At 30.8% G+C, this 22,282-nt stretch overlaps 1 protein-coding gene across 1 annotated transcript; it reads right to left on the bottom strand.

Annotated features, from left to right (window-relative positions):
• Window positions 1–6,286: 6,286 nt before the first annotated feature.
• Window positions 6,287–13,956, bottom strand: LOC132737249 (peroxidasin homolog). The gene is made up of 9 exons (XM_060724506.1): window positions 13,878–13,956; window positions 12,346–12,672; window positions 11,303–11,614; window positions 10,527–10,799; window positions 10,021–10,308; window positions 9,285–9,587; window positions 8,786–8,968; window positions 8,593–8,626; window positions 6,287–8,010 (listed from the first exon to the last, which is right to left on the bottom strand). Exons 1-9 carry the CDS (start codon window positions 13,918–13,920, stop codon window positions 7,857–7,859), a joined length of 1,917 nt encoding a protein of 638 aa, XP_060580489.1. The 5' UTR covers window positions 13,921–13,956; the 3' UTR covers window positions 6,287–7,856.
• Window positions 13,957–22,282: the final 8,326 nt, after the last annotated feature.

Below are 22,282 nucleotides of genomic sequence, written 5' to 3'. Positions count from 1 at the left end.
AATAGCACATTAAACACAAAAAAGAAAAAGAAAACAATATTCATAAAATATGTAAAAAAAGTATATTAAAATAGATATTACAATTATTGTATTATAAAACAATTATGCTCAACATGATCAACATGGTAATATAACTAGTGTCATATTTTTACTAAGTGTGAACAGATACCATTAAAGGGGGTCTTTGCTAATAGCGATAACATAATAAGGGACAATTACACAATTGTGGTGTTGATCATGTGTTACACATATGGATTATAAATTATTGTATACATGTATATCCGTTGCTGTTAATAATCACGATCATTAAGAAATAATATAAAAATATTCTAATCTCTAGCATGCCAATCAAAGTTCATAATGAACAATGTCTTTCGTCCGTTCATTCTGGTAAAAACCAATTAACCATTGAAAAGTTTATAAGTTTATAAGAATATCTTGTCATCATATGTCTACAAGTTCATCTTCACTTTCTGCATTTCTTGCTTGGACGCCCTTTGATGCTTTGCATCAATGCTTTTCTTGTATACTTATTTGTCATTAACCAATTTTCATAGGTAGTATTTTGTTGCTTTGTAATACATTAAGACACTGTTACCACGTGTACAAGACGTTTGTGTGTCTACACTAACATCACTAAGAACAGTGATATATTTAATCTCAAGGCCGTAATTTATGCTTAAACATATTAAGTGCTGGACCAAGGTATCTTCTTAAAATAAGATGTGTTCAATTTTGATTTAATTCAAACACGTTTGTGATCTTAAAGATTGGCAAAACTGCAAGTAACGCTTTATTTTTAGGGTTCCCCAGGCATGTTCACATTACATCATTTAAGTAATTTTGGCGTTTAGGAGGAAATATTGGTCATGATACTTTAACTTGTTTTAGCCAGACACTGATATTAATTCTTTAAAACACGTTTACTGTGATGGTTCCTATAAAAGTATCGTCTCCTTTAATTCTGCAGAGACAGATCGGATTAAACTAAATATAGCATTTCAAACAGCGCTAAAATGCTGTCCTAATAGATCGTATGCAAGTGTATCTATTCTGGAAGCTGATTCTGCCTCTAAGGATTTTACAATATTTGTTGTTGTCTTGTATATGAGCGTCTCTTCTTTGAAATAGTCCGGGAAATAGCTGCATCTTTTAATTAAATCGTAAACAAATATATCGTTTTACATTTTTATGACCATGTTCCGTTTATGATACTTGTTTGTTTTTATGATTTTAACGTCGATTGAAACACAGTTTTTTATCATATCTAAGCGGCCATGGTCCATGCCACCGACCTTCCTGGACAAATAACCTGTAAATTTACTTGTGCTTGACCGGCTAATAATCACATATTGGTGAGAAGTTATGACCATTATACTCAATGTCCGACATCAATTGAGAAGGAGGAGTTTATCGAACACAGTTGGTTCTATTTTTTATTTTTTTCATAAAATATTTTGTAACATTACTTGTAACATTTCTTCACATGTAATTAGACAGTTCTTCATAGTCTGTAAAAATGTAACATTTTATTAAAATCTTTAAAAGTACATTTTTCGATTTATGACCAACTCTCTACAAGTGAAAATCAGTAAAATTTGAATGAGTGTAGCTAAATTGAAGATTTCGATTGAACGTTTTACAATTTTTTTCTATATTTTGAACAAGATTTTTTGTAACATATTATTTTAAAATACCTGTTTTAACTTTACAATGACATACATGTACATGTATTTCAAAGCATCTTATTAGGCACGTTGTTGTTACAAAATGTAATAAACATCCAAGACTGAAAAAATCTTAATAATTCATATGCTCAGGGTCAACGACATTTTCAATTTCCATTTAAACGTCAATTAAGAAATTATCTCAAGAGAAAGCAAAAAGTTCATTACACTCCCACACAAACACTAAATTATTTTACTTTGTACTAATTTTGCGTCAATCAAATTTATTCGTGGACTTTTTTTTAACTTTTCACGTACCATGGAAATGATTGGTTTCATAAAACCACACATTTTTTTATGAATGGTTGATAAGATAACTAATGTCTAGTAGTTGAATCAACAAGCTTTAAGATTATTTAACAAAATCAAATTAGGTAGGTAAAGGACAAAGGAAAACAGTCGTAAACAAAATCATAAAAAAACAAAATACTTTCTCTAGCACTTTTAAGGAATGTGCACAAGAGTACTTTTACTGCATCTGTACTATTCATTTTTTTATGTGTAAACTTTGCATTAAAATATTATAACGTCTGCTCTTGATGACAAACCAGTACCCAAAGGGTCTTACACCAACCCATATCTTGTAAGATAAAATTATTCGAACGCCTACCCAAATGATGAGATGTTGAGTAGTTTATTCTTAGCACATTGACGTTAAAGAAACACTGTCGTTACTTTCTTTGGGTGACAACAAAAATCAAACAAGTTGCTATGTTCAGTAATGTTTGTTGATCACCCAACAAAGATGAATAGATATAAAATGTTTTGGTATGTTTTACTTTATTTAGTCAAATATAGATCTGAATAATGAATAATGTCTAAACATTCTTTGGTATATCAGGGTCTTTTTGAAGCTAATAACAAATAAATGGCATGCCGAATATATTTATCCAACGGAAATGGGAAAATTGAAAAAAATGTTGTTTTTATAAAGTGGGAAGTCCATGACAACAAAATTTAGGTCAGAAAGAGAGATGTGGTCATTCTTTAGAAAATAATTTATCCTGAAAAATGATTCACCAATTACTATATATTTGATTATGAGAAACCTTTTAAAAATCTTCACAGTGGTTTCATTCATAATGCAATATACCGTTATCTTGTGAATAATTTCAGATATTCAGAGAGGGTAAAGTAACATTCAGCAGACGTCTTTGCAAGAAAAACTTAAATTAAGACCACTAACTGCATGTTTGTTTATATATATAATCACCGGAAGTGTGCATTTAACCTTTTATTTTATAAACGCATCAAAATGTGAATACATAACTATACAATGCAAAAAAGAAAACTACTATTTATTCGTTTTTATTGTTTTGTTATTGTTTTATTTGTTATGTTTGCATTTTATTTTTATAGTATCATTCTTTGTTTTACATAAATGCTTCTTAACAGTGAAGTTGCAGCGTACAATATCCAACTTTTAATATGAGATTATATGATAAAGAAATGGTGAACATATTTAAAATTATTATTTCAAAAAAGTTTTATATTTTTAGTAGAATTTAGTGATTTGATCGTATTCGCGGAAACTAATAACCTTATTTGTTTCGAAAAGTGAATTAATACGACCCGGAGAAGTATTTATTCAAATTGATCGCACATGTTTACAGACACCTTGCAAATGCACATTGGTTCTTAACATTTTTAATCATATATGTCAGAGGAAAAAATTTTTAAACCCTATGCAATTCGGATTTTAAGATAATCAATTCAAATATAATCATTGGAATATATAGAGACATTATACCACTGGTAAACTTATTATTTCTTTGCTTGAATTGTTTGTTTGTTTGTTTGTTAAGGTTTGACGTCACATCGATACAATATAGGTCATATGGCGACATTCAAGCTTTACTTGTGGAGAAGACATCAGGTGCCATTTCGTGCATTATTTCCGGCACGAACGGGCACCTGAGTAGAAACACTGAAGTTCCGTTAGCAAGCTGGATAGCTTCCTCACATGAAAGAATCAAAAGTCCCTGTCGGGATTCGAACCCAAAGCGATGAGGCCCAGAGGGGCAAGTGGTTTGAAGTCAACGACCTTAACCACTCGGCCACGGACGCCCCTGGTAAACTTATTCAGGATTTCCTTTCATAAATTATTTCATAACACGTGTTCGAATTACAACATTCTAACTGCTTATACTTATTGTCATTAACCAATTTACATAGGTAGTAATGTGTTGCATTTTAATACATTAAGACACCGTTACCTAGTTTAAAAGCATATGTGTTTCTACACTAGCATCACTAAGAACAATAAAACATTTCATCTCAAGGCCGTAATTTATGCTTAAACATATTAAGTGCTCCTAAGGCATATTCTTAAAATAAGGTATGTTTAATTTTGTATTAATTCAAACTTGTTTGTGATCTTAAAGATAAATCAAATTGGTAACACTGCAAGTGACGCATTTTTTAAGGTTCCCCGGGCATGTTCACACTACAATACTTAAAATATTTTCGCGTTGAGAAGGAAAAATTGTTCTTGATTCTTAACTCTTTTTAACCTTTCATTATATTTATTCTTTTAAGCACGTTTACCTTAATTGGTTCCTATATGTATCGTCTCCTTTAATTCTGCTGAGACAGATTGGATTCCACTTAATATAGCTTTTCAAAAACAGTAAAAACATGCTGCCATAATAATATATTGTATGCAAGTGTATTTGTTCTGGAAACTGATATTTATTTTGTTTCTCAAGGTTTTACAATAATTGTTATTAAATATTAAGGTGGTCATGTAAAGGGTTGGAATAGCCAGCAAAATAGCTGAATATTGTGATTATATTTTGAAAAAATAAATCAAATTAACATTCTTTATGACACTATAATCCGATCACGATCAACAGAAATGTCTTCATATTTATTTATAGTACGGAACAGTCCATTTTAATACTATATAGGTAAATGCATTGTTGCACGTCCTGATTGTGCTTTTAACAGATAATTGTAAAAGTGAGGATGAAATGGCGCAATAGCTTAATCGGTAGAGCACTAACCTCTGAAAGAACCTTCTTCATGGCAAAAGGCTAATGGGCTTCAAGAAAGCTGAGGGGTACTCCAGTATTATTTATATACGAACCTACATTATCAAAATGCGTTTATTATTTTAATCGATTATCTGTCATTGAACTTTTTATCTAAAGTATCTTAATCTCATTTATCCCCCTATATATTTTCCTTTTTTTTCTTATCATTAATGTATAAATATTTTAAAATTTTAGGAGAGACAGAAATACAATATCTTTAAGTTCATATGCGTAATCATATATTTATTTTAATCTCAGCAGTAAATATTACAAAAAAAATGAAAGAGTTAAAACCAGGTTTCGAACCCACTAGCTGAAAAGGTTTTATGTATCGAGTTATAGAGTCAAACGAAGAAAACATCTCGTAAAATATAATGTGTATAAATTCATTAGTAATTATTTGGTTAATCACTTCAAGTTTTCCTATGTTTACCTGCGTTAATCTTTTAATGGACTGTAATGCTTGTATTTTTAGAACCGACGAAAATTATGTTTATCATGCTAGGATTTTATGACATCTAAGATACTTGTTTCTTCATTTAGTTTTAACGCCGATTGTTACACATTTTATCATATCTAGGCGATCGGTCCATGTAACCAATTTTTCTTGATAACTAATCAATAATTACCATAAATTTCATTGTATGTGACCGGCTAATAATCACATATGACTCCTGAATGATTGGTGAGAGGTAATGACCATTAAACTCACCAAAGCATTGACCAAGCGACCCCTTGAGTACAAATCCGATGCTCTCCTTATTGGATTAGGCGGACATCTAAGATAGATGGATAGGTTTTATTACAATTCACCTTGTACTATGTGTCTTATTATTAAATTTATTTTTTATTCAGCAAAATTGTAGCTACATATATATCTTTTTTATTTTGTTTTAAATGTAACATTATTTGTACAGTTTTTATCATTTTAAATAATCTCCTACTTTTTGTTGTCAAATGTAATATCTCTTTAAAAACATCTAATAGTTGTTAAACAATTCTTTTCGATTTATGATCAACTCCGAAAATCACATGTGAAATCAGTAAAATCTGAATAAGCGTAACTATATCGAATGTTTCGATTAGACGTTTTACAATTAACAAGATATTTTGTAATATATTATTTTAAAATACCTGTTATAACATAACAATGACATACATGTATTTCAAAGCATCTAATAAGGCTCGTTGTTGTTACAAAATGTGATAAACATCCTAGATAAAAATCTTAATAATTCATATGCTCAGGATCAACAACATTTTCAATTTCCATTTTTAACATCAATTAAAATACTCCTCAACAGAAAACTACACAAATACAAATACGACAATCTTTTTTGTACTAATTTTGCATCAATCAAATTGATTCGAAGACATTTAGGTAGGTAAAGGACAAAGGAAAACAGTCGTAAACAAAGTCATAAAAAATCAATTGAGTTTCTCTTGCACTTTTAGTCTAAGAATAGAAAAGAATGTTTACAAGGATAATTTACTACATCTACACTATTCATTATTTCTCAAGTGCAAACTTTGATTTTTGATTGCAATTTTGTACAAAAGCTCCTAATGACAAAAGTACATAAAGGTCTGACACATAGTGAGATATCATGTAAGATAACCTTATTTGAACGCATACCAAAATGATTTGTAGATGAGTAGTTTATGCTAAGCTCAATGACCTAAAACCAATAATGTTGTCACTCTCTTCAAAATTGCTATGTTCAATAATGTTTGTTGATCACCCAAACATTGATGAACTGATGTAATATGATAAACAAGATCAGCAAGGAATGGCGGCGTTCAAAACCTATATATTTTGAAAACAAATCTTTAATTTATTTGAGTATCGAGTGATATCTAAAAATTCGTTATATTATAACATGAAAAATATGTTTTATCATATGTTTAATATGGCCATTTCAAGTATAAACCACTCTGTATCTGAAAGTGATGTATAAGAAATGAGAATAATACATTTCACCTACAGTGTCGCATACATGTTTGTAATGAGATTCTAGGACTAAATAAGATAAACGATCATTCAAACGAGATATACATGTATACATCAAAATCCAGTGCCATAATTGAGAAAGAAAAGTAACTTTAACAGGGGCACAGTGATTCAACAACATGTAATATATATCAATCTATATAGCTAATGAAATTAAAAAGGTAATGTTGCGATAAAGACTGTTTTACTACAAGATTAATATGAACACACCTGTGGTCCTTCGAAATTAAAGCAAACAAAGGTTGCCATAAACTGCTAACAAGAAGCATCTTTAAGAAAGATACTTGGTCGTGGAAAACCAACATTTTGTTTGTTTGATTGCGTTTTACGTCACACCGACACAGTCTAGGTCATTTGACGACGTTCCAGCTTTACTGGTGGAGGAAAACCTCAGGATCCCTTCCTTGCGTTTTTTCAGGCATGATAGTGAACCTGAGTAGAACCACCGACGTTCCGTAAGCTAGCTGGATATCTTCCTCACATGAAAGAATCTAAATTCCCTGTCGGGATTCGAGCCCACAGCGGAGAGGGGCAAGTGGTTTTAAGTCAAAGACCTTAACCACTCGGCCACGGACGCCCCAATCCATCCTTTACTAATTACTTATTTCATAGTTCTGTATACATTGTACATAAACAAATGTCAGCTAGACGTTTGCTTGATAATGTTCTCAGTTGCTTAAGGAATTTTATCAAACTGAGTATTGAATTATAAAATATAATCTAAACAGATTTTCAAATTATAATACTTGTGGTATGGTCATAAGATTATATGGTCTTTACCACTTTAAGATTTTTCGGCAAATTACAATAAATAAACGCTTTAGCCTATAGTTATAAGATTACGTGTCAAGGATGGTCATTACCAGTGAATGGTTTTAGCAAATGATAATCAAATACAAATGATTACATATATGAGGTATCGAATTGTACCCTAAGATTTCCTAAAACAAATTTAATTTCCAGTTTGTTCACATCTTAAAACAACAATATAAATAGCTGTCTCATTCCAAAAGAATCAGAGTGTCATTTAAACATCATCTCTATTTATGCATGAGAAAATGAAACATTCATCTTGTTTGTATTTTAATCTTTTTTAATTGCGTCATACAAATTGTCTCTCTTTTCACGAGAAAAGTCATCCAGATCTGTATATTGTGTCTTGCTTGAGTCGTCTGTACCCAAAACATGTCCTTGTATGTCCTGGTCGTTTGTTGTATACGCCACACTGTCATAGTGTCTAGAGAAAGAAAGTAAAATATGCTTTTAAATACTTTTCCCATCAATTATTCCATACATATGCCATAAACGTACCTTAAAGGTTCTGAGTTACTTTAACGTCAATGCTAGATTCAATCATTAATTATAAAGAATTTTAACATGTTATATGCCCCAATATAAACGGTTGTTTGAATACTAGTATATAACGACTTGAATTATATTACAAATAACCGTTTATATAGGCAATATAACATGTGAAGAATCTTTATAACGTTTTATAATACGCAAACATTCTTTATTAGAGAACAAATTAAAATTACTTTATATATCGACTGCTGTCATTTATATTGATAATATTATCCTATGAAAAACGACGTTACAAACGTACAGTATTATTAAAATTGAAATTAAAGCATTACATTCATTGATGTCAGTTCTGTATACATTGTAATCAAATATTTGTCAAGAGGTGGACATTATTACGAAATACAGAATTTTATCATTTACGATTTAAATTAAGGAAGTGTTTTTTCTAGAAGTAATGCGATTGTTTATTTATAAGGATATCGATACATTACATCCATATAACGTGTATACGTACTGTTGTTGAGTTGAGCCGACCACACTGTCTTTGTCTGAAACACAAGATAATCATACCATTTTATATAATCTTACACTGTACAAGAAAAGGATAATAAAAATGTAATCATTGTAAATATATTATAATGCATAAAATATTCCTTCCAAGCATGTTACTATTAATGTGTAATGTAAAAGATTATGAACATGCGCACCTTTCTTAGTAACTGTTGTTCTTCTTTTCTTATTGATTGAGACATTTCGTTTCCATAAAATTGTAATTGATACAGCATAAGTTGTTACAATAACAGTGAGGACTCCACAGACTATAGCAATCGCCACTATACTACCACAATCACATTCTTCTTGGCTGACTCCCGAACTAATATTATGTAAATCTTAAAAGTTAAAAACAAAACGATTATTCAACTTTGGATAAAAGATAACATTCATTGTTTACAGCCGTTTAATAAATTTGAAAAAAAATATAAACGAATCATGTTTGTGATATTGATACATGAGTGACATTTCTGAGGAACCAATGTATAAAAGGAATACTACAATATTTGTCTGATATAAAAACCAAAATATAACATAGAATATTAAACATATTTCTAACAAAACTTTTCTAAATATAACAAATATCAAATAATGTTATACAAAACAAATGTATGTATAAAACTTATTAATTCATACACTATTTCAAACACTTACCTTGTCTTACAAGGAAAATATATTGGTTATAAGAACCAATGCTGTTCTCAACAGACACACGGTATTGCCCAAAATCAGCTTTGGAAACGCTTAAAATTGTAAGATTGCTTTCTAAACCGGACGAAGAAATTTTATAGTCTTCATTGCTTAAAACTTGAGTCCACCTTGATCCTATCTCTTTGAACCAAGTAAATCCATTCGGACCTGGCTCAGGATATGCTAGCGCTACGAATGTCAATGTAACAGGTGTACCTAGTAAACTTGTGATATTCTCTTGGGTTTTCCGAAGTGAGCGTGGTGAACCTTTAAAACAAACATAGGATAATAAAATATAATTGTAGCTAATTTTATTACAAAATATTCTTAAATAGAGGGAAAAAATAATCCCTAACGAACACCAAAACCGGCAAAATTGAAACTATTATGACAAGTGTTTTAAAAATTCCTATTTCGTTAAAACATTTTTGTTGTAAATTTACTGTAAGTTATTAAATGTGTTTCCTTTTTTTATATAATTTTGCTTTGAGTTTATGTGTTGAGTTAAACCATAAAAAAATTACACAAACTTATGTTCAAGTGCAGCTGTTGATCTTTCAGATACATTATCTTACCACATATTTTACTGAATAAAGGTAAGCATTTTAAAATCATTACATCTTTACATTTATTTTCCTACCATTACAATGTATTAAATAAGTTTATCCTTTACTCATTAATTAGTAAGAGAAATATTTACATCTGACAAACAGTGATACGTATCTGTGTGAGATTTCTTGTTTCTGATTTCTTGCTTCACATTTATATTCGCCGCTATCAAAGCAAGACGCTGTCTTGATGATATATGTCAAAGAATTTGTATTGTCTTGTTCTTTTAAAATTTTGTCATTAAACATAATTGTAACATTCAAAGCAGGGTCCCCACTGACTTCACATGTTAATCTGATATCAACAGTATGCTCCTTGACGATCATCATTGACTGACTAACGTTGTTGCCAACATAAAACAACTTCACCAGTGTTCGTTCTGGAAGAAATAGATTTTTACTACTCATTTGTAATCTAGTTGTTGGAAGTATTATTATTCTCTTGATTTTAGCATTTAAATTTAACAAAGCAAGTTTAGAAATATAATAAGACAAGATATTGTCTTGCACAAGGCAATTCTTTAAAAAAAAATAATAATTAAAAACATTGATTATTATCCAAATGAAAGAGTAAAGTAACTCAGAATATTACTCGTACCTTTTATATTGACACTGACAATAACATCAGCAGATTTGGAATACGAGGAGTCGGTGTTTTTAGCTTTGCATTGGTAATCTCCTATCATATACTTGTCGACTGATTCGATATATAATGTATCATCGTTAGAATTGATTACTTTACCACTTGTAACATTAATCCATGTATAGGTACACCCAGGATAACAGTCCGCTGTACATTCTATTGACATTATCTCTCCTTCAGTTAAAACATATGGTGATGTTACGTTGACACTGACCAAATCTGGACCATCTGATTTTATGAAATATTAAAGGAAAGACCATTTAGTTATTGTAAGTCTTAATAAATATTTCATATACAAGTATGTAAAAAGGTTGAACAATTTATGGAAATATAAAAACATCATTTTTGTTTTAAAAAAGCCATTAATCTTTTGTCCAGATATTTATACATCACAACAGCAACAGGTGTCAAGTGATGTGTGGCGGCCATAAAAAGTTGCCCCGTACTTCACTTTAGTGTTGATATATATTTTTTCTGGTCTTTCGACATACTTGAGTGCAGCACTTTTAAGTGTTGAGAATTGAGTACCGCTCAATTTGGTGCTACTTTATCATTATTCCTCATGTACAGACTAAATGAAGTCCAGATACTTATTCGCAAATATAATGACGGTTCTATTCTTAGATGTTTAAAATAGAGAAAACGAAATCTCTAACAAAAGCCCTACACGGCAAAATTGAAAATGTTGCAGGTTCGGTTTGATTGACAAATTAGTGAGAAAATTAACTTACACTTCACGTCAAATGAGAATATTTCACTGCTGCTTGATGTGTATCCATCAGTGACATCTTCTGTAGCTGAACATGTTAACTGTTTATTTGCATCCTCCTTCAAAATGTTTGATACAGTTAGTTTATCCTTACTAGTCGTATATGAGTATTTCGTACCAGTCGGGTTATCTATGTTGTTTACTCTCCATGAGTATTTCAGACTGAGGCTGTGGTTGCTGGGTGTGGTAGTTGATGTGCTACTACATGTTAATATTGCACTTTCTCCTACAGATGGCGTTTTATTCACTGTCACTGTTGGCTTCCTGGGGATACCTGCAATTCATATAGTTTTAATAAAACAGTTTTTCAAAACTATTATTACAACCTCTGACAACTGTATCTGAGATTCTATTCTTTGGCTCTGAGGTCTAAAGCGTTGTTGTTTTTTTTGTTTTTTGCTTTTAAACGGGCGGGTGCTCGCGATTACGTATCTCAGCGAAGCCGGGATCTTTTCTGATATACACGCATTTGAAGTTTCTAGTTGTGAACTAAAATGTTCATAAGCTGAAAGACTTTGTCCGGATTGCCTGGTGTCTTAAAATGTTTGTGAATTGAAAATACGTCTTTCCGTCACCATAAATGATGACTTGCAGAAGAATGTGTGTATTATCTTTGAGTACATACCTACTTTTATACATAATAGTACACCTTCTGGCAACTGTGTCAGGAAATCGCTCATAGGCTGATTATTATCTCGTATCGTCTATCTGTTACGAACTTGGCTTTTAATTAATAAGTTCTGTATTTAGTTTATTCAAAACGGATGTTCGCATTTATCAGAGACAATATAGAGAAATTGTATTTCTATATTATGAAAGAAAATCTGCTAACTGCACTTCCATACACATTTGAAAAGTAAAAAGTTTTTTGTCTAAATTACATCCAATTCTGTCACATTTCGTATTATCTGACGTTGATGTATATATTTCATGTTTGTTTTCGTGTTGAGTTTTTTAACTGTAGAAAAAAATGTATTTCAAAAATACCTGTTATCATGTACTTACCTAACATGTATAAACAGTTGCATTTTGAAGGAATTCCTGCAGTTGTCAATATATAAACGCCTGTATCATTTTGTTGGATATAAGGTAGTGTAACAACTACATTACCATCTGTATCACCAGTTATGTTAAGACCTGGTAATACATCAGTTATGAAACTTCTGTCTGAAATGTATGTTATTCTAGCCTTAGCCCTACCGTCAAAAAAGCTAACCTCAAACATTCTTGGTGATTTCAGATTTGTAAGGTCAGCAGTGAATTGAAGAACAGCATCGGTGTTGACACGACTGAATACTTTTCTGATTGGTGATACACATGGCCATGCTTTGACTGAAACAATAAAAGTTAAAGTTATATACAAAAAATAATTTCCTAAATTCAGTTATACATGTATGTAATTTATCAATTCATTTTAATACACTTTATTTTTACAAAAGATAACCTATTATTGAACACATCAAATATTTAAAGGATTCTGACAAAAAATGAAAAATTGAATCTAACATATGTACACCTGGAAATAAGTTAAGCACACCCCGGAAAATTAACATACGTTGTGATTGAATACACTGCCATGAGATGACGACTTAATTGAGCTAAGAAATAGTAATTTGATAAGTAGCAATACCAATTAAGTTATCATAAACTAGTAAATTTATAAGTTTAGTTTATTCTTGATCAAATTATTGAAGCATACTGTAAGCAAATGTGTTGTTTTTGTACCAAAAATGTTAGTGTTTATAAGTATGGTGCTGGAGCGTTTACTTGTTGATATGTTTGGAAAATGTTGCGGAATTATATTATACAGCCAAAATGTTTATAACATGTGTAACCACCACGTGCCCGGATGATAGCCTCAACCCTTCTTCTCACACCCGGCATTTTGCCCCAAATTGGACATGACCACCCCTGAAATTTTATTTCATTTGAGAAATGGTACAAATCACCTGTAGTCAACGTGCAACAACTGGAACAAGCTCTGCACCAAGAATGGAAAATTAACCTCGCATTAGACGCCTTTCTGGTAGAATGAGGAGAAGGGTTGAGGTCAGATTAATGACGATGTTGTCGTTTTGACGGAATATTTTGCATGAAGTGTAGAGTACGTGCAAAATTTGCTTATTTTAACTTTTAAAAGACGTGTGGAAGATTATGAAAGTTTTCTTTTATTGTGGACCTTGCTGCGTCCAATAATTGTTTTGCATTAACAAAGGCGTTTCAGACTGGCTTCGTTTTCAGGTACGAGTAGTAAATTGATAAAGGTAACTTTATTATACATTATATTTTATATATTAGTTGTATATTTTATTATTTACTGAATCCTTAACCAAGGTATTGCATTTTTCAAATATCAATATGCACATCAATTTAATTCAAATATTTTATAATGATTCTATTGGTTTCATTTATATATGTTTTGCAACAATAGTACAATACTTTTCACTTTCACTTGTTAGAAATAGTATGTACACTTTTAACTGTATTCTATGTTATCGAAAATATCATCAAATAACACAATAAAACAAAAGACAAACCTGCTATAATCACAGCTAATATAACAAAAATACTGATATTCATTTCACCTTCCGTTTAACTTTACTGCTTAAATGTGACTAGGAAGTTTAAATATTATATCACATGTGTATTTAAAGTATTAATTTGAATAAGTTAACTACCTTAAATTAAATAAACATCTAAAGATTAGCCTATCAATTGCTTTATTGTCCGAACCTTGCTGATTTGAGTAATAATCTGTTTATTATAATTTGGAAATCTTTCATGATTCATTCCACCGTCAACAAAAGTTTGCTTCTTTGTGTATTCAATAAATAATATATTGTTTTAGCATTTCGCTGATTTAGGTTGAACATGGTTTAAAATCTGCAGTTAGACCTTTACAATATACATAAACATCCTGCACTACTTATGTATCGATTACTTCCTTGTTATATAGGTCAATCTTAACTTACATTTTGTAAATATAAATAGCCATGAGTTTGTGGATGAGTTAATGGTTAACTTTTAAAGAAAAGAACATACTTCATGTAATTCAGTGTCAAAGTTATTTTAAAATTCATAACGTCTAAATCATGTGAAAAAAATTATAAACGCTCTACCGTTTAAGAGGTGAAGAACGTTCTTTACATTAAACAATGTTTAAAACAAGTACGCAAAAAGCAAGTATTTATTTCGATTTTTTTTAAATCATTTAGTGAAAACTCATTTGTTCAACAGATCAATCAACGCAAAATAAGGGAGATCGCAGACGCTATTTTATCAAGCAGAGCTAAGTTCCGCATCCGACTTTCGCCCTTTACTGTCGCTAAGGAACGTTCTTTACATTAAACAATGTTTAAAACAAGTACGCAAAAAGCAAGTATTTATTTCGATTTTTTTTAAATCATTTAGTGAAAACTCATTTGTTCAACAGATCAATCAACGCAAAATAAGGGAGATCGCAGACGCTATTTTATCAAGCAGAGCTAAGTTCCGCATCCGACTTTCGCCCTTTACTGTCGCTAAGGAATAAAAAGAAATTAAACAAAAGACATAAAACTTTTAAAAACAAATGTTTCATCCTATCACCAAAAAACAAAATAATAGTTCATTTTTCATCAACTTTAACATACATATCAGACTGGATTGTATTGTGTTTACACCGACAATCGGTTAGTAATTCTTTTAAACCAACCCATGTTAATTTAAAATGACGATATTCTGGTGCCTTAATGAAAAAAGCGTGGCATACATAGAATGACGTCATTACGCTGTTTACTGTAATTACTTGTGCAAATTCAAAGTTGTGATTGCGAAAAGTTATGCTGGACCTTAAGTAGGGTTAGTTCAACTTGTACTATGAGTTTACGTAATGTAATATGTAATGTATGGGCAATATCTCCAGTCTACGACTTAGAAGCGACATTCCGACTACGAACAAAAAGTACAGTTCCCCATAATCTAGCTTTGAATTTTGAAATATGTTGACTATCGGAAATTTCTGAATCATATATTAAAAAGAGTATGCAAATAAATATTAAAATTTTACACTTTTACCAATCACTTATTTTAAATAAATAACTGATGGATTCGGTTTGCGTGTGTGTGTGCGTGCGTGCGTGCGCGTGTGCGTGCTTTCCGATATTTTCATGCACATAAGTATACGGGTTCGTCAACGTTATTGTCGGACTCCTTATTTTCGACAAAATTATAACACAATAATGAAATTTTAAAAGCAATATTATATATGTGTGTGTAAAATTATTATATGTGGGAGGAACCCTGCTTAAACAGAACTTAAATATCTGGAAAAACTAGAAATTGAAAGAACTAAAGAAAAGTCTGAGATACTTGAATAGAAGTTTCGTTTCCGGACACCTTCAGATTAATTTAAAATTTAGACCCGTAAACCATTCCAAACAGATCCTTTATATCATTTTAATTATTTTAGAATGGCCAATGAGATTCCCAGATTTCAGTTTGTAATTTTAAAATGACAAATGAAAATTCTACTTATATTCAGTTCTTACCTGTAAATTTTGCAAGAAGTCAAAAATCTTATTCAAATAATCAGTTGTAGTTGTAAACTGTATGCATGATAGTAATGCAGAAACCAAAACGACGACCTTATCTTGTAGTTCACTTTGGATGATTCTTGAATCCAGCAAACTCGACGACTAGTCGAACGGTAGAGAAACAGTCGAGTGTTAACTGTCGGGCTTTGTAAATGTTTGTTAAAATAAAAAGTTTCAAAACATAAATTGATAATTTTTTGTAAACGTCTTATCTTAATTTGAATCATTTCACGTCTATCATATATACTAATATGTTAAAAACATGGATATTAAACGCTTTACGTGTTATTACTTGCTGTCTTTACAAAATGATTCAAACAGCCCAAATGTAATGACAAAATGTGAAATAGAAAATTCTTTTAAAGATTCGTAAGCATTTATGCGTCCGAATCCTCATAGTCTATGAAAATATCAGACCATTTGAATGTACTTTTCAATAGCCTAATATCAATTCAAACAAATGGGTAAGATAGACCAATGCAATAAAACTTAATTATGACCAAAATAAATCTTAATTTGAGCCTCTAATCAGTTTATTTTCTCGTATAAAAATGATTTAATTAAGTTATTTTATAAATATTCGGGCGTCTTGTGTACTTAAACACATTATCGAAACCTAGAAGGTATCTCAGGCAGGTGCGTTCTTTGAGCTCAAGGCTACAGTTGTGTAAGCATTGCAAAGTCTACTTCTTTTTTATAAGAATAATGATAATAAACAGGTTTTTTCTCAAATCTATTGGACCCAAATCTAAAAAAAAGTCATTTAATGAAGATAAAACAGTACTAAAAAGCAATTTAGTTATTTCCCTATTTATGATCGCTGCCACACTGGGCGTCATCCTACTCAGCAAGACATTGATAATGTGCGTTAACATTGCTTTTTTGTTGCTTTTTACGCGAATTATCTAACATCAAGTAAAATATGATTTTTTTTTTCGACAACCATTTGTAACCATCATGATTAATCTTTGGGCTAAGATCCATGCCTTCAATTATTTCAATGCAGTTGATATAGTAAAGATAAGCACACTTTTTTAACCTTGTGAATTCCCTCGAGTTAAATATCTAAGATTTAATGGCCAGAAATTCTTAGATAACATTATGTTATTTATTCATTTATTTTGGCCTATCTGTATGAAACTATTTTTATTTTATGCTCTTCACTTTAGCATCCTCAATTTAAAATTGTAAACATTCATTTTTTACAAAGGAGTGTGGTCACGAAGAGCTTCCTACTACCATGGAAAATACCGCATGTGATACTGTATCAATAAATAAATAAATTACTATAAGTAATAGTTATAGTATATGAAACGAGTTAGTTACGAGGGTATATCACTGGATGGGGCGACATCAAGGGGTGTTTCTGCTAAAAAATGGCGAGGCCGTCAGGCCGAGACAATTTTTTTTTGCAGAAACATCCCGAGATGTCGCTCCAGCCAGTGTTATACCCCCGTAACTAACGAGTTTCATATACTATAACTGTTTTATCACAATGGCATAATGTTTTCTTTTTTGTATAGAAACAAATAAATAAATTAATCGTTAGCTACATTATAGTTATTTATCATAAGGCAGTTTTTCAAGTTGTTTCCGCTGCCGCAAAAAATATATAAAAGACATCCAATATAAGAGGCGGATTGTATACTGTTACCAAGATTGATTTAAGATTAAAGGGCTTTTTTCATTTCATTAATTATCTTTGTTTATATTTTTCATTGTATTTATATATTTATTTGATTTTATTGATTTCATTTTTTTATTATTTTATGTTTTTTTTGCTACTGGGAATGGTCGTTACCACTGCCCCATTGGAGCCTCTATGAAAAAACTGTATTGATATATACAAGGTACGAAAAAAACTCGACCGATATATAACAGTCGAGTTTTTTTCCTATATGAATCAATGAAAAAACTGTACTGTTATATATCAATACAGTTTTGAAATGCTCATTGAAGTGTACTGAGTATAATGGGTTAGAAAGAACAAAGGAAAAGCTCACAGCCATGCGATAATAGATAGATAATAAGACCGCATTGGTTATAATAGCTGTCAGATAAAAAATAAAGTGCATTGAAACAGTATACGGTAAATAAATATCAGTTTTGTGACATGTTATAAACACCCTGACTTTTTGTGCAATGTTGATGAAAAAGAACAAAGAAGCTAAAAAAAACAAAAATAATGAATATATTAACCAAACGGAATTGGAAAAATTGAAAGTATGATATTTTCCACAGAAGGAAGTCCCTGACAACTAGATTAAGGTCAGACAGGTCAGGTCAAATAATTTATTCTGAAAAGGTTGAAAGGTTGATACACATTTATCAGAAAATCTTTTTTAAGCCTCTGAAAGATGTGGCAGGGCTTTTCACCTTCTGCAACCAGCAACTTTATTACAGAGCGTTGTTCCTCTTACAAAGAGTCCATGATAGACGAAACACCTATCATATATCAGAGGGCAAAATACTGTGTATACACAACTATCATTGAAAATAAACTGACCACGTTATTGGCGAATGAATGTAGTGTTCACCAATATATAATGTGTGTATATAGCTGCACGTGGAAAGAGAGGAGCATGAAAAGTCCGGATATTTTCTGACCGTCCCTCGTATATATAGAATGGTTTATTATTTCTTATATATGATCATCAAAACGAAACTTCAGCAAATTATATTTTTTATCAATCAAAAACAATCATTAGGAATCAATAGGTTGTATAATATGAGATTATTTGATAACAAAATGGTGACCATATTCAAAATTATTATTACAAAAAGTTGTTTATTTTAATTAGAATCTAGTGATTTGATCGCATTCGCAGAAACTAATAACTGACCTCTTAACCCTATTTTTTCCATAAGTCATTTCATTCGACCCGAAACTCTAAGCAGTATTAATTCATTTTGATCGCACATGTTAACAGACACCTTGCAAATGCACATCAGTTCTTAACATCATATATGTCAGAGAAAAATGATTTCAAATGCATTTCAGATTTTAAGATAATCAAATCAAATATCATCATTGGAATATTAAGAGACATTATACCACTGGTAAACTTATTCAGAATTTCCTTCCGAAACATGTGTTCGAATTACAAGATTCTAATTTTTCATAGGTAGTATTTTGTTGCTTTGTAATACATTAAGACACTGTTACCACGTGTACAAGACGTTTGTGTGTCTACACTAACATCACTAAGAACAGTGATATATTTCATCTCAATATGCTTAAACATATTAAGTGCTGGGCCAAGGTATCTTCTTAAAATAAGATGTGTGTTCAATTTTGATTTAATTCAAACACGTTTGTGATCTTAAAGATTGGCAACACTGCAAGTAACACTTTATTTTTAGGGTTTCCCAGGCATGTTCACATTACATCATTTAAGTAATTTTGGCTGTTAGGAGGAAATATTGGTCATGATACTTTAACTTGTTTTAGCCAGACACTGATATTAATTCTTTAAAACACGTTTACTGTGATAGTTCCTATAAAAGTATCGTCTCCTTTAATTCTGCAGATCGGATTGCACTAAATATAGCTTTTCAAACAGTGCTAAAATGCTGTCCTTATATATCGTATGCAAGTGTATCTATTCTGGAAGCTGATTCTGCCTCTAAGGATTTCACAATATTTGTTGTTGTCTTGTATATGAGCGTCTCTTCTTTGAAATAGTTTGGGAAATAGCTGCATCTTTTAATTAAATCGTAAACAAATATATCGTTTTACATTTTTTATGACCATATTCCGTTTATGATACTTGTTTGTTTTTATGATTTTAACGTCGATTGAAACACGGTTTTTATCATATCTAAGCGGCTGTGGTCCATGCCACCGACTTTCCTGGACAAATAACCTGTAATTGCCATAAATTTTCTTGTGCTTGACCGGCTTATAATCACATATTGGTGAGAGTTATGACCATTATCCTCAATGTCCGATATCAATTGAGAAGGAGGAGTTTATCGAACACAGTTGGTTCTATTTTTTTATTATTTTTTTTTTCATGAAAATATTTTGTAACATATCTTGTATCATCTTAATCACATGTAATAAGACAGCTCTTCATTTTGGTCCATTTCTTTAAAATCTTTAAAAACATCTATGTAAAAATGACCAACTCTCATAAAAAATCAGTAAACTTTGAATGCGTGAACCTATATTAACCTTTTCGATTGGACGTTTTACAATCTTTTCTATATTTTGAACAAGATATTTTGTGATATATCATTTTAAAATACTCGTTTTAACTTTACAATGACATACATGTATTTCAAAGCATCTAATTAGGCACAATGTCGTTAAAAATGTGATAAACTTCAAAGACCGAAAAAAGTCTTAATAATTCATATGCTCAGTGCCAACGACATTTTCAATTTCCATTTTAACGTCAATTAAAATACCCTTCAAGAGAAAGCAAAACACCCACACAAACACAACAATCTTTTACTTTGTACTAATTTTGCGTCAGTCAAACTTATTCGAACTTATCACGTAGCATGGGAATGACTGGTTTCATAAAACCAAAACTTTTTGATGAATAGTTGGTAAGACATCTAACGTATAGAATTTGCAAAAACAAGCTTTAAGATTATTTAGCAAAATCAAATTAGGTAGGTAAAGGACAAAAGCAAACAGTCGTAAACTAAGTCATAAAAGTCAGATTAGTTTCTCTAGCACTTTTAGCCTACGAATAGAAGGGAATGTGAACCGGGGTGCTTTTAATGCATCTGCAATATTCATTATATCCTGTGTTCAAACTTTTGATTTTCGCATCGCAATATTATAACAACTGCTCTTGATGACAAACCAGTACACAAAGGGTCTTACACAAACCTGGATATCATATAAGATAAAATTATTCGAACGCATGCCCAAATGATGAGTAGCTGAGTAGGTTATTCTTAGCACTTTGACCTTAAAGAAACACTGTCGTTACTTTCTTTTGGTGTCAAAAACACCCTGCTTTGTTTAATATTGTTTGTTGAATATTTCTTTGTGTAGCGTTTCTGCAACTTTTCTGAATTGTTTTCATATATTTTATTAAAGACATCACACGTTTTTATTAATTTGCTGTGATTGCAAGTGATTCTCACAGACCAAATTTAATGACATATAGAATAATGCAATATGAATACATGTATTTTGTGTAGCTGCGTGAATATCGCTCTCGCTAGTTGACCTTTACTCTCATTTTTAAGCACTATTTGTCTAACAATAAGCAATGTTTGATCATATGTGAGTAGCAATGTTTGATCATATGTGAGTCAGTCTCGCCTAGGAATCGTTATTAAATAGGACAAATATTTGGCCTAATTGCTACAAAATATTCCAAAGCCTTTCAAACCAGACAAATTTCTTACGTTCAAAGAAAGAGGCTGTTTAGAAGAAACGTTGGTATATTTAAAGGAAATTTTAAGAATTTGCATTTGACTACTTATGTTTTACTTTTTACTTTCAAAGTGTAATATATTTTCAAACAATCCCATGAAATCACTTGAAAAAAGCAGGTATCTAAGATTTAGTGGATATCGAAGATTCAGAAGACATGAATGATTATGTCACAGCCTTAGACAACATAAAGTTATGAATTTATATTGCATTTCCTGTATCAATTTATATTTTATGTTCCCTTTTTCTTCCTTACTTATTATCTAATTTAGCTAACACTTATTTCTTTACAAAAGCAGTATGGTCACAACGAGCTTGTAACTCTCTCTGAACATACTGCAAGTGATTCTGTAGTTCCCAAATGAATGACATTAATTATCACATAATATTATAATTAAACCTTTTTGATGAAAGTGACTAATGATAAAAAGATAACAACATAGCCTTCCAGCGCAATAATTATGAATAAGACAAAAAAATCAAGCAAAAGGAAGCATAATAAATTAATTACATGTCATATATATCAATCAATCTGAAGGGTTAAAAAAGGAAATTTTGTTATTTCCAAAAAGAGAAGTCTCTGACAATTTAATCAAGTTCAGACAAAGATATGGCCATTCTTTTGAAAAGAATTTAAGTTACGTAATGGTATCTAAAATAGCAATTATGAAAAGGAACAAAAATGATATTCACCAATTAAGGTAGTTTTGATTATTAGATATATTTTGAAAATCTTCATGCCTGCTTGCCTCATAATGCAAAATATTGTACTGTTACTTAAGTCAAAGGAAATTACTTAAGATATGTGGAACTTCCGTCCAGCATAATTGTAATAAAAGTAATGACTATTCACTTTAAAATCTTGACCACTCACTACTTGTACTCGTATATTAGATTCATAACTAGAAGAGAACATTTTTCATTTTATTGCATGTAGCTTAATTAAATGAAAACGCATGCACATTGT

Source organism: Ruditapes philippinarum, unplaced genomic scaffold (assembly GCF_026571515.1).
Source record: "Ruditapes philippinarum isolate M1 unplaced genomic scaffold, ASM2657151v2 ctg2072_1_1_1_1, whole genome shotgun sequence".
Lineage (NCBI taxonomy): Eukaryota > Metazoa > Mollusca > Bivalvia > Venerida > Veneridae > Ruditapes > Ruditapes philippinarum.
The sequence above is the reverse complement of the archived record's forward strand: the minus strand, read 5'-3'. Positions and strand labels throughout refer to the sequence as shown.

Bases quoted from the DNA above. Each gene is read 5' to 3' on its own strand.
- LOC132737249 (XM_060724506.1), bottom strand. From the start codon at position 13,920: ATGAATATCAGTATTTTTGTTATATTAGCTGTGATTATAGCAG. The intron at 12,673-13,877 runs GTTTGTCTTTTG...TTATTGTTTCAG, and splicing joins ATTAGCTGTGATTATAGCAG to TCAAAGCATGGCCATGTGTA. The intron at 10,800-11,302 runs GTAAGTTAATTT...TCATAAAATCAG, and splicing joins ATTCTCATTTGACGTGAAGT to ATGGTCCAGATTTGGTCAGT.